The sequence below is a fragment of the Lepisma saccharinum genome, chromosome 6 (genome assembly GCF_977018435.1).
Source record: "Lepisma saccharinum chromosome 6, izLepSacc3.1, whole genome shotgun sequence".
Lineage (NCBI taxonomy): Eukaryota > Metazoa > Arthropoda > Insecta > Zygentoma > Lepismatidae > Lepisma > Lepisma saccharinum.
This window is the reverse complement of record NC_139234.1, coordinates 92,788,516-92,801,635: the sequence shown is the minus strand read 5'-3', so window position 1 is coordinate 92,801,635 and position 13,120 is coordinate 92,788,516. Positions and strand designations below refer to the sequence as shown.

General features: G+C 37.6%; 1 protein-coding gene across 1 annotated transcript; it reads left to right on the top strand.

The window, feature by feature from the left end:
• The first annotated feature begins 1,542 nt into the window (after nt 1-1,542).
• mRpL1 (mitochondrial ribosomal protein L1) lies at nt 1,543-2,999 on the top strand. Its single transcript, XM_083124848.1, has one exon. It carries the CDS (start codon nt 1,715-1,717, stop codon nt 2,795-2,797), a length of 1,083 nt encoding a protein of 360 aa, XP_082980974.1. The 5' UTR covers nt 1,543-1,714; the 3' UTR covers nt 2,798-2,999.
• The last annotated feature ends 10,121 nt before the right edge of the window (nt 3,000-13,120 follow it).

Sequence of the window (13,120 nt, the reverse complement as noted above, 5' to 3'; positions counted from 1 at the left end):
TTCATGCACATACATAATATATATGTATAGTTTGTGTATGTCTGTGTAGACCACAATCTTCTTGCCCCCCTCCCCCCCAAAACAATCTTCAATGATTTCGCGCCCTGGTAGGGTATGTAGCTGCCTGGCAAAGTCCTCATTCCGTAAATTCACGAACTGCATGAAATCAGAAAAAGACATATATTCCCCCCTCGTTTTCAGAAAACCTGTTTCACAACCCACCCCTGTCCTTTCTGTGGTGAAGGACATCCAGTGGGACAATGAATCTCCCCTCCCTATTTACTGCGAGCAGCAAAAGAAGACGGCCGCGCCATCTACTGGCCACCGATGGAAATGCAATTTCAAAGCGCAGCGAGGTTTAAATGTAGCTTCCACTTCTATTACCTAACTTTTCTATGGTCCAAAGCAGTGCTGTATCATCTGCACGTCATGTTGTAACTGGGGTTCTCGGAAATTATTTGAAAATAAAGGAATTGAAATTAACCTGTACTTGAAAAGCTGGGACAGGAGAAAATTGCGAACATATCGTTGCGGTTCTTTCTCGAAAGAGAAAGGCTGGTTTAATAATAATAATCACGATTTCATGACCAGGCTATACTCACTGAAAAAGGACATCGTGCTGAATGAAACAGTAAGATTAGCATGTCCACTTTTTTTTCTGGTTACATTTGACATTAATTCATTCTCAAACTATTTTCATCTTCTCTCTTAATCGACTTGCACCTGTTCCAAATTTCACACATACGTAATACCGGTAATACATGGACGCATTGGGTAAGACGCTTCATGATTTTTCGAAAAAAAAAAGCTTTATTTATAAAGTACAATTTAAAACTTTACTTTCATGATAATATATATTTATCTCTCGAAAAATAAAGTAAGCAGACTCGTGTATTCTTCGTAATTTCCTTGGCGGGTTACAGTGTTATATCCCCCATACCAATCACGTTTAACGTGTCAATTACGTTTTCCCTGATTTATTAACAAATTTCAATTTGTTGATTCCACAGGGTGGAAACACATGAAAACATTTAATTTGTTCTGACCCATAAAACGATTTAGAGCAAAAAAACAACCTGAACAGTAGACCTTACTTTCTCGCATATCCCCCACGCTTTAAACGACTTCAACACAACGTATCCTACTTAGAGTACTTCCTGAAAATCCCACCAGATGGCATATCGGTTAATTTTAATCGCGAATAGTAACGATGAGGATTAACGATTAAATGGATTCCTGAACAGGATCCAAACCGGATCATCTGGTCAGGAAGCGGAAAGTGACATGTATGTGAAACATTTAACATTTTATATTCACACGTACATGGACCAACGGAAATACTACTACTACTGCTTCCACCACCAGCACTACCACTAATAATAATTACAGCTACTGCTACTTCCACTACTAATACTTATTTTTGTATGATTTGCTTAGGTGAAGGGAAAAATTGGTCCGAAAAGGGAAATTTTGACCCTTAGAAAGGGAAATTGTGTCCTCAATTTGTGGCAACACTGACTCAAGCATTATGTTTCGTAGTATTCTGTGGTGCGTATCCCATTCTCTTGGTTTTGTGTGGTTGTGTGCATAAACCTACTGTTTTGTGTTACGCCCAGGTGTTACATGCAAATACTGAGGGTTTACGTCTAAGTGTTCTTCACTCTCAGACATAGTTATTAATATCTTTCTCTAGTGCTATTGGTTGTAATGAGCAATGACAATGCTTACATGCTTTGGTGTTATGAATAGCATGTTTTATAGGAATTTTGTTCCCAGTTTACATAGTGACCAGTTGAAATATGCCTATGTTGCAGTTAGGTGCTATGCTGCAAGAAAAGGAACTCGCGAAAAGGCACGGAAAAAGAAGGTGAAAAAAGAGGTACAGGTAAAGGAATTCATACCGTACAAAGTTCGTTTGCTGCAGCAACAAAGGGCATCGGCACCATCTAAGCGGGTAGATTATAGCTACAAACCATTGTCTGAAGATAATGTATGGGTTTCTAAGTTCTTCAAGCCAGTAGAGTTTTCATTCTCAGAAGCAGCAAAGTGTCATGTTGAAACTCATCACCCAACTGTTTACAATAGACTTGATTCTTTTTTGGAGGTGAATCTTGAGTTCGATATGACTGCCAAGAAGAAAAATCGGTATGTGGATAAATTTACACGTTTCCTTGTTATGCCTTATGAATTTGATCATGGACAAAACCGTACCGTTCTTGCTTTTTGCAAGACTCCAGAAATTCAGAAAGAAGCATTAAATTCTGGAGCTGCCGTAGCAGGAGATACAGAGCTTATAAAGGAAATTGAATCAGGCAAGTTTTCACTGCAAGACTTCGATATTTTGGTGGCCCATCCAAATATTCTTCCTGAACTTACTGCAGTAAGAGGGCTGATTCCACGTGGTAAGCTTCCAAATTATAGACATGGCACACTTGGAATAGAAATTGGAGAATTGGTGAAGAAATTCGTCAAAGGAATTCAATATACATGTGAAAAGGATGAATTTGAACATGATTATGGCTTTTTCAAAGCACCAATAGGTACACTTAATATGGATGTTAGCAACTTAGAAAGTAATTTTTCTGCCCTAATAAATGATGTGCTTAGTGTTCGTCCACAGCGTGATGGACCTTTTATCACTGCATGCTATCTTACTTCAGAACCATCTAGTGAGAAACTCAAGGTAGACATTTCTTCATATGAGAAGGAGAAACAAGGGAGCTTATCTGGTGAAGAAGATGGAACTGATGATGAAGAAGAAGTGACAGAGAAAGAAACCAAGGTTGCACAATTATGAGGAATATAGTGATAAAGAAAATGCACTTAGCTGTAGTGAAATTTTTGACTTTTTTTCTGTTGAGTATTACCCTAAATATATGTAAGATAGGTCTGTGCAGAGTGAATGAAATTAATTTGTACCTATCACTGTATTTGTAGAGGGTCTTGTTATTTATGCTGTGTAACAAATGTGATACCTAAATAATAATTTTTGATGCAAGCGTGTGCCTTTCAAATAATTAGTTGGGTGTAGATTAAAATGTTATTGGCAAGATGACCGTTGAAAAATCATGTTGATGCTGCTGTTTTGTTTTGTGCTCCTGGGCATTTGGGTAGTCTGCCTGTTTGTGCATATGTGTAATTATGATAATTGCATGTTTTTTTAAGAGCTTATAAAATGGGTAATGTCTGTTATATCGGAGACACATTTCTTCATTTTTACAGAAGAAACTACTTGCGGAAATGAGTTTCTGTAGCATTTTGAAAGTTCGTGGAGGTATTTTCTCACCGTACAATGCTGCACAACAAGAAATAAGCACTTTTGATATAATAAACTTGCATTTTGTGCAAAGCGACAACATTATGCCGTTGTTTCCATTATGTACCTGCAGATGGCGCGAGCGTCGAAGTCACATGGTCTCACCAGTGTTTCCAAACATGCCCTTTTTTACGAGAATTTTTTAACTATCCTTACCTAACCTTGCCAGATATGGTCCATGGGGCTATCATGAATGGTTTTTAGGGTTATTGTGAATGGTTTTTGGGGCTGTCTGTCAATGGTTTGTGATGACATAATGAACATGAAATTAGGTATTTTTCGGTTAAGAAGGTCGAGACACTGCATACCCACTCCAAATCGACAAAAGACAAGCACGACGCGCGATGATACACAGCTGTAAATGTATGTTCCACAATGGAAGAAAGGACCCAAAAGAATTACTCGTAATGTGAATAATCGAAGTTATTTTCGTGTAAAAAGCATAATTGCACCTTCAACTATGTTCTGCAATACACAATTGGGTACTTGTTTACTATCCTTCGGACACATTTATTTATTTTTACAGAAGAAACTACTCACCGTAATAAGTTCCTGTAGCATTGTTGAACATCGGGAAGGTGTTTTGTGTGATGTGGGAATGTTTCATAGCTGAAATTCATGTTGTTCGTTGAAAATTAATAGAATAGCTAGCCCCACGAACCATTGGTGCGTGGATAGGTTAGTTCTGTTAGGTTAGGAAACATAGTTAAAATTTGGTGCCATGTTAGTATCAGGATCTAGAAATTGGAAATAATTGTGAACCATTGGCGCTAGCCCCACAAACCATTGGCACGTGGTTAGGTTAGGAAACATAGTTCACATTTCAATGAAAACAACGTTGATACACCTTCAGGAATGTTCCGCGAAGCAGATACGTAAGAACGAATGTCAAAAATTGACGAAACAAAAAAATTAGAGGTGTCCAAAGGATAGTAAATTTTTACCTACCATAAAATGTTATACGTTTTCAGTCCTGCCTTTTTCACATGAAAGTTTTTATGGTGGATTTATGAAACCAAATTTTATCCTGTTGGAAAGGTTATAGGTCTTGCACTACAACTTGAGCTCTGAGGAGAAAGTATTCAAGTTGACTGCGGATCCTAAATCAAAAATTTATTTTTCCTTGCAGCTTCTTTAAAAGATAGAGGTACATTATTGTCCACAACGTGTGAATCTCTTGAAGCCTCCTAATAGCCCCTTGATCGAAGTTGTCCATTATAGCATTTTCTCCATTTCTCAGGAGTTGGTTTGTTCGTTTAGTTGGTGTTTTAAATCGACTATATGCACAGTCAGGCTAATCGGGACTGGACCTACAGTTTAAAGTGGGATATGAACAACTATGTGCAGGGACGGCGACAGGGGTGGGTATGGGTGGGCAAGCACCCACCCAAAAATTCGGGTATTCATAACATGTATATTTTACTTGTGAATATTATCTATGCTAGAAATGTTCACATATTATCAACCCATAAAAAGCCAATTTTGTCATTAGAAAGTGGAAGTAATTACTAGAGTTATTGAAACATAAAATCTGTGATCAAATTAATACTTGTATGGTTAAAAGCAGCTAGTAGGCTTAGGAGGCTCAAAATTATGCAGGGTATGATCAAGATTAGATCAGAATTTAGGGTAAACTTAAGGACTGCAGCTCCAGGCCTTCACTGGGAAAGACTGCTTTGAAAAGTACCACATAATTAGAAAATTAGGTACTTCGGATGTGGTAAAAATATAATAACAAACCACACCATGTACCCTAACTTGGCAAGAAGTTATAACTGAAACTGTGTAGAGGGGATTGGAGTGAGATCTTGGTGCTGTAAGCTCCGGGCCTCCACATATGTATGTATATAAATCCCAGCCTGAGTGTGGTTAAAATAATCTCCAAATAAAAACATGATCTTAGCATTACTTCCTCCAGCAACACAATAAATTATTTCGACTTTTTAATTATTATTAGAATAATTGAATCAAGAAGACTTAGATGGGCAGGCCATGTGACACGAATGGCAGAGAAATTACGTAAGAGACCAGTAGGAAGGCTAAGACGAAGATGGAGGGATAACGTTGAGATGGACCTAAAAAATCTGTAAGGATGAGAAAGATTAGTTTAATCTTGCCCCTGATAGGGACAGATGGAAGGCTTTTGTTGCTGCATCCATAAACCTTCGGGTTTAAGTATGCTACAGAGTATAATATAGTTTTAATTAGCTCTGCATTGAAATTCCAGAAGTGTCCCTATTTTATTTCATTACAATTTATATATATATGGTATACGAAATATCAACTTTATATTCGTTGTACACATGTACCTATAAGAAGGAATCACAATAATCACTACAATACCAAAGTGAATAAATTTTAAGTATGGGAAAAGCTGTAATTATTAAATTGCTAATGAGTGGCTTATCCTATTTAGAAGTCCTCATTCCACACACAAATTTTGCCACATGAATCAGCCAAAAATGTCAACAGAATCTGTAGATGTAGGAAAATAAAGTTATGTCACGAAGTATATACACTCTGTAAATAAAAAATAGGGACACTTGCTCGGATATGGTTTTCACAAGATTATGAAGTGAAGTAAATAATAAGAAAAGCAGGATTTGTTCACCAGCCGTATTTGTGAAGGAGCGTTCTCGAATACAGGGGTGCTGAAATATTGCAAGTGACCGGGTAGGAGGGGGTGAGAGGTGCAGTCGTATTCGTTCAATGGAAAACCTCTCGTCATGTGATGCCTGTCTCACTCCCTCCTATCATCGCAAAAGAAACGGGAGGTGGTTTTGCGAAAACGATGACATTTATTCAACACCCCCAGTTTTTTTTCTATTTCCATTTATTTTTTTATGTTTCAATGGAATAAGCTCCCTCTGGTGCTACTCTGTTGCTATTGAGGTGCATTGTGCAGGCGGGAAGTTCGCATTGCACGAAGCACTCATCGGCCTCCATGCAACAGAGTAGCACCAGAGGGAGCCTCTTGCATTGAAACATAAAAAAATAAATGAAAATAGTAAAGAACTGGGGGTGTTTGTTAATGAATCTTGTGAACACCATAGCTGAGCAAGTGTCGCTATTTTTTCTTTACAGAGTGTAGAAGACGATTTTGTTAGTTTGTTTTTAAGTTTAAAACTACAGTTTAACGTGTAGTCCGAACGAGTGTGCATTGTGCTTCCACCAGAAGATGGGGAGTTGAACACAGGAACTCTATTATAACGACAGCGTTATGCCATTGGGGGAAAAAATATACAGAAAGAACTTGCACCAAACGTGTGATTTTATCACCACAGAAGGAAGATTTTAGGAGGGTGATGCCCTGAGACAAATATTTGAGACTTTCGGAAAACATCATCATTGTTCACGGAATTAGCTGCTTGATCAAGTAATGAAATGCTGTGCAATTGAAACTACCACCTCAACAGGTATGAACTAATGAAACTCCATTTTTGGAAGAGTAAGTTGTGGTTGATTTGTTTTATTTTAAGTCATTTTTCTGCAAATTTTGATAATGACGACGATAAGGTTCAATGGTGATTAGATGAAAGTAACCAAGGGTCGAAAACAAACACATGCTGACACTCAAAATACAAACCCTAATAAATTATTAAGTTGACAGTGGTTCCAGGTGCCAGGGACTCCTTGCCCTGAAAGAAAAAAAGTTTCCAGGGTATGCTGCACAGGATAAAGGTTGACATTCTAGTGTGTTCGAAATGGTGACGCCATACAACCCAAGACATCTATGAAAAATGGATGAATTTTTACTGGTACGGTGATCAACTTCGATGAATTCCTTGTGTCCTAAATCATTTTGTTACCTCAGAAAATACGTTCATGTAACCATACGTGTATTGCTTCTCCCGCATTATTAACATGACAGTTCTGAAAACAAATATCAGCTTAGCTAATAATCCAGGGCATGAAATTTCAAGTTTGAAGTCAGTCGCCAGTCTAAAATCTTTGGCGCCACTATTTTATATTGATGATTAATAAAAATATGAGCAATTATTAAAAATAACATACCTTAGGAATTAATGTTTGTGTATCACTGTCGTTCTGCACTGAGTACCACTTATCAATCGCAGCTGCTGGGGGGGGGGGGGGTCCATTTACGGAAACTCGGAGCAAATCATCCAGTGTAGTCTTCAGAGAGTTCCTGTAAGCAGTCTTGAGTCTGTTGTGATAGCTGAAACCTCTCTCACATGAAGCTGTGCTCAATGATAGAACAGCACAAAATGTCAAAATCTGGAGCAAATTGGGGAACCTTGCTGAACGCTCCTCACTGTGAATCTTCTCCAGTGTCTGATCCAATGTCAGATGAGACAAAAGTTTGTGTTCTGTCCACTCTGCTAACAGAACATCCATTTTCTCATTGTATAGGCTCGGGTTAAGTACATGTAGAGCTTTATTTCTTCTATCCCAATCTGAAGAATAATTTCTTTGGGAGGCCAACCCAAGTGTCGAAAACATGCAGAGATGCAATCACATCTGTTGATATAGATTGCAGTCTTTCTGTGATGTACACCTTCGCATTGTTAATTAAGTTTCCTCTAACAGTCTGAAACTCTTGCTCTCCATTTTGAATGTTTGTGAGCTGCACATCCCTGATCTTCCCTGAAATGGATACATGGTCCAAGAAATCTTGTTTAGGCTTGATTCACATCTAAACTGAAGTCACGGTCTGGTACAATATTGTTGAATGATTCTTAACTGTCCGGTCACGATCAACTGGAAAGAATATTTGACCTCAGCGTGAGCAGAGCGAAGCTTGATTGCTGATGTGAATGTGTAATGTTGAACCTACTGTCCAGTAGCAGTCTTCAGCCTGGTTGCAAAGAACACGTAGCCCACATTGGTGCTTAGAAGATGAACGCGAAAGATGGGTATAAATTTACAATACCGGAAGTATCTCAGATTGCTTTGAAATAATGCATACTCACTAATTTCGGCCTTGTAATCAAGAATCTGCAGTTAAAAATTGGCGGTCACTTCCAGAAATTGTGAAATTACGTGAACATATTAACACTATGATTGTCGATACACTGTTATGGAAGCCATGATATGAACAAGTGAAGTTTGCTACCTGCTGCATGGAGCGTTGATTTGAATTTGAGAAAATGGCATCTTGCATAAGGTGGAAAAAATGTTTGCCCCAAAAACCATTCACGGTGAGGTTAGGTTAGGCATCATAAACATAGTTTTGAAACTCTAATCATTGCCAAAAATTGTTGTTTTCTTCATAAATCAAGGGTGTTTACTCCATTTAGTCTTATTTTGCAATTTCTAGACGTGACAGCCATATTTCAACTGCAGATTCGTGATTAGGAGGCCAAAATTAGTGAGTACGCTGAATTTAAAACAAATTGGAGATACTTCCGGTATTGTAAATTTGCTCTGAAAGATGAGTGTAGATAAAAATGATTGATGATGGCCATTAGTTAAAAATACCAAAATATTTTCTTTTCAATTCTGTTTGTGGTTAAAATATTCGCCTTCATGACCCTGAAAACAAAAACAAATTTAAGAAAAAAAATGACTGAAACAACCAAATTACAATTACAGTCAATCAAAAGATTGCAATGAGGAACTAACCACCAATATGATTCATGAGTAGACCTTTTCCCAAGTTGTTGAATCAATTAAGATCCTTAAATGTAAAAGCTAACCTTTTGATTTCCTGGACACACAAATTGTCATTTTTTGTGTATGCAAAGGAAGAGGATGTGTCGGTCAGCCAACCCTCTGCCATGGGAAAAATCCTTCTTCATATCTAGGTCAGAATCAAGATAAACAACAAACTTGTTCTTCTTTTACGGGAAATGATAAAAAATTATTCCCAATTTTTTTTTAGTAGTATTTACCATTGTTGACATTTGCAGTTTTGCAAATTGTAGCTGCAAATAAACGTGGTGGCTAAGTAGTAACACAGAGTGCTAAGACCCCAGGTGTCTCAGGTTCGAATCCTGGCCGAGGCATGGATATTCTTTGTGATGTTCCTTCATCAATTCCTGTGCTGTAATAACAAAGTCAATTGTTGAAAATCTCTTCAACATTGTAGTTAGCGCAATTGCCATTCTTTTTATACCAGAAAAATTGGTGTACACTGTCAAGAAACTAACACCAGACTGATAATGATCATAGCTTGACTTATGTGAAGCTTAACCGCTAGTGTGGATACCCTCTGACCATGACCGGAGCTTTGCTTGAGCTTAGATATGAATCAAGCCTTATGCTTGCAATGTTTACAGGTAATACAGGGTGTCCATAAATTATCTTTACAACTTTAGACTTGAATAACTTGAAAATTATACTAGATAATGGCAAACCGTTTTCAACATGTGACAAGAAAACTCTTTTTTTTTTTTTTTTCCAGGTGACGCAGATTTGACAAAAAATGTGGACGCCACAGGAAAAAGCTCAGTGCGTAGCCTGGTTTATAGAGACGAAGTCCGATACCCAAGTACAACAAAACTTTCGGACACAGTATGGAAGGGAACCACCATTAGGGCTTGGCATACGTCAACATGGAAACGGGTAGTGTTCTCCATAAACAGGGGGCCACAGTATGGAAGGGAACCACCATTAGGGCTTGGCATACGTCAACATGGAAACGGGTAGTGTTCTCCATAAACAGGGGGCCGGTCGGCCATCTGTGTCAGACGCCAACGTGGACAGGGTGAGGCAGGCGTTTGCAAGGAGTCCGACAAAATCAGTGTGTACGGTGGCCAGAGAGTTGGCAATGCCATGAGCAACAGTGCACAAAGTCTTGCATAAGAGGTTACATCTGTATGCCTACATGGTGCAGTTGCTTCAGGCACTTGGGTATCGGACTTCGTCTCTATAGACCAGGATACACAGGTTTTTCCTGTGGCGTCCACATTTTTCGTCAAATCTGCGTCACCTGGAAAATCAAAAAAACAAAACTTTATGAGTTTTCTTGTTACATGTTGAAAACCGTTTGCCATTATCTAGTATAGTTTTCAAGTTATTCAAGTCTAAAGTTGTAAAGATAATTTATGGACATTCCATTATTTAGGATCTGAAGAGGGGAAAGATGATTTGTAGGCAGTGGTTGATTGATGGGTTCTGGGACCTCTCCAATAGATTAGCGGTACCATTATCACTTTGTAATTAAGGGGTCCTGGTTTCGAAACCTGGTGGTGGCACATTGCACAATGGTTTGGATCCCACTTTAAACTGTAGGTTGTCTCGATTAGACTATTTGTGCATAAAGTGGACTTAAGACTTCAATTCAACATTGTTCTGCTTATGGGTAACACATTCATGGATGTTCTAATGTGACTGCTTTTTTGTGCTGCAGTGAATCATGTACCTTCTGCCGATATACTGCGGATCAAACAGAGATAGTGCAACTTTCTTCTCTTTGCTGCAGCAAGAACATGATTATTATTTAAAATTGGGGAAAATATACTTCATACTTCATTGTCACTGGTTTGTAAGTTAACTGCCCCAATTCAAATTGTTTAATTCCGAATTAATCATGATGCACAGGCATTTTTTTTACATGGTTTGACTTCTAATGATGTCTGTTAACACATAATTCAGAGTCTTGGTGATTACATGCCTCGTGTTCTCCAGACAAACATTTTTCCCTCTTATGTACTCCTACATGGTTCTTTGTGCGTGAACATCCATTCGTTTACTGTTATCTTGGATACAGACTCCTGCTGCCATCTACTTCACATGCATAGAGTGTGAAGGGGTATTTCGTTGCTAACTGCTTTTGTTAGGTTAGGAAGGTATGATAAAAATGTGCACCAGTGAAACAGAAAGTAAAATTCATGTGGGTATTAATATGTCTGACAATTTTACAATTCATGATGGGTTAAAACAAGGAGATGCATTATCTCCACTGCTCTTTAATTTTGCCTTAGAATATGCTGTTAGGAAGGTAAAAGAAACTAAAGAAGGACTAAAATTAAATGGTGTGACTCAGTTGTTAGCATATGCAGATGATGTAGACTTACTTGGGGATGATGTGAATACAATTAAGAATAATGCTAAAATATTTTTCAAAACTGCTAAAGAGAGAGGTTTGGAAGTTAACAAAGAGAAAACTAAATATATGCTTACAGGCCGAAACCAAGTGTTAGGTAATAATCAAAATCTAATTATTGATAACAACTCGTTTGAACCAGTTTCCAAATTCAAATACTTAGGAGTGATATTAACAAATGAAAATTATATTAAAGAGGAAATAAAAAGTAGGCTCAATTCAGGAAATGCATGTTACTTCTCTCTTCCTAAACTTTTATCTTCTCGTTTAATATCTAAGAAACTAAAAGTTAAAATATACAAAACAGTAATTTTGCCTGTAGTATTATATGGATGTGAAACTTGGTCCCTTACATTGAAAGAGGAACATAAATTGAGAGTATTTGAAAATAAGATCCTTAGAAAAATCTTTGGACCTAAAAGGGATGAGGAGACAGGTGAGTGGAGAAGGTTACATAATTTGTATTCATGTCCAGATATTATTAGAATAATTAAATCACGAAGACTTAGGTGGGCAGGTCATGTGGCACGAATGGGAGAGGAAAGAGAAGTTTACAGGATTCTTGTTGGGAAACCTGATGGTAAGAGACCTGTAGGAAGGCCAAGACGAAGATGGATGGACAACGTTGAGATGGACCTAATGGAAATTGGTAGGGATGGAAAAGAGTACATAGAACTTGCTCAAGACAGGGAAAGATGGAAGGCCTGTGTTGCAGCCATGAACCTTCGGGTTTAAGAAGGCTAGGGAGTTAGTTAGTTAGTTAGGAAGGTCAGGTTTACAATCTTGCTATGCATCGGAAAACTGAATTTTGCAGATCATCTGGAATTTACATGCATTTTGGAGTCTGCAAAATGAACAATTGGTTAATTTCCACTCCGGATTCGGTTCATGTGATTCCATTCCCAAAAAAATATTCACTTCAGGAAGTTGTTCCTCTTGTCCTTATAATTCTCAGTCTGGTACACAATTATGTTTCCTTTGAATTTCAGTTCTACATAGACTCGTAGGTAATATATTTCACTTTTTGTGCTGGGTTTTAGAAAGAATTTAAAAGTAAAAGTTGTAGTACAGTTATATTGATTGATAATAAAAGTAGGTTGACATTATGATTTAATTATCAGAAAGGTTGGTGAAGAATAGTTTATTGTCTATTGTTTTACAGATCTTGTTCTTGTGGACATTTACATTTGGGTGGAGCAAGAAAATAAATTTTGTTAGCAAGATTGTAGAATTTTATATAATGAACTTTAGCCTGACTGTTACCTCTTGATTCTGCATAATAGTACATGAATATAGTGCAGAAAGCGAATAGTGTCCTAGAAAATCCTGCTTTTCCCCCCCATTTCCACAGCAACTGGAGAAATTTGTGTATGGTTTGTGAAGATTGTGTGGTTTATAGATTGCTGTGATGTGTTATGGTGAAATAATGTATATGTTACTTTAGCTTGAAGGATAGATGCAAGTGATTATACAGGGTGGCTACTCACCGGGAATTCCTTGAATTCTGGGAATTATATGCAAATTTTTGGCTCCGGGAATTATGCATGAATTCTGCTTGAATTTTTCTCCGTAGATGTGAGAAATTGCAACTTTTATTAATACGAATTCAATTGAGTTTATACATAGCCTATTACAAATGCCCTGAGGCAAGTATTTCACAGTTTAGCTTCTATTTTTATGAAGGAAGGAAAAGACAGCTGCGTGGAAAATAAAGCTGAATTTTCTCAATCTGTTTACTTTGTTAGTGCCCTTTGCAAAACAATCTATCTGACAGATTGAAGTTTATTGAGATATCT

Bases quoted from the DNA above. Each gene is read 5' to 3' on its own strand.
- mRpL1 (XM_083124848.1), top strand. From the start codon at position 1,715: ATGACAATGCTTACATGCTTTGGTGTTATGAATAGCATGTTTTATAGG.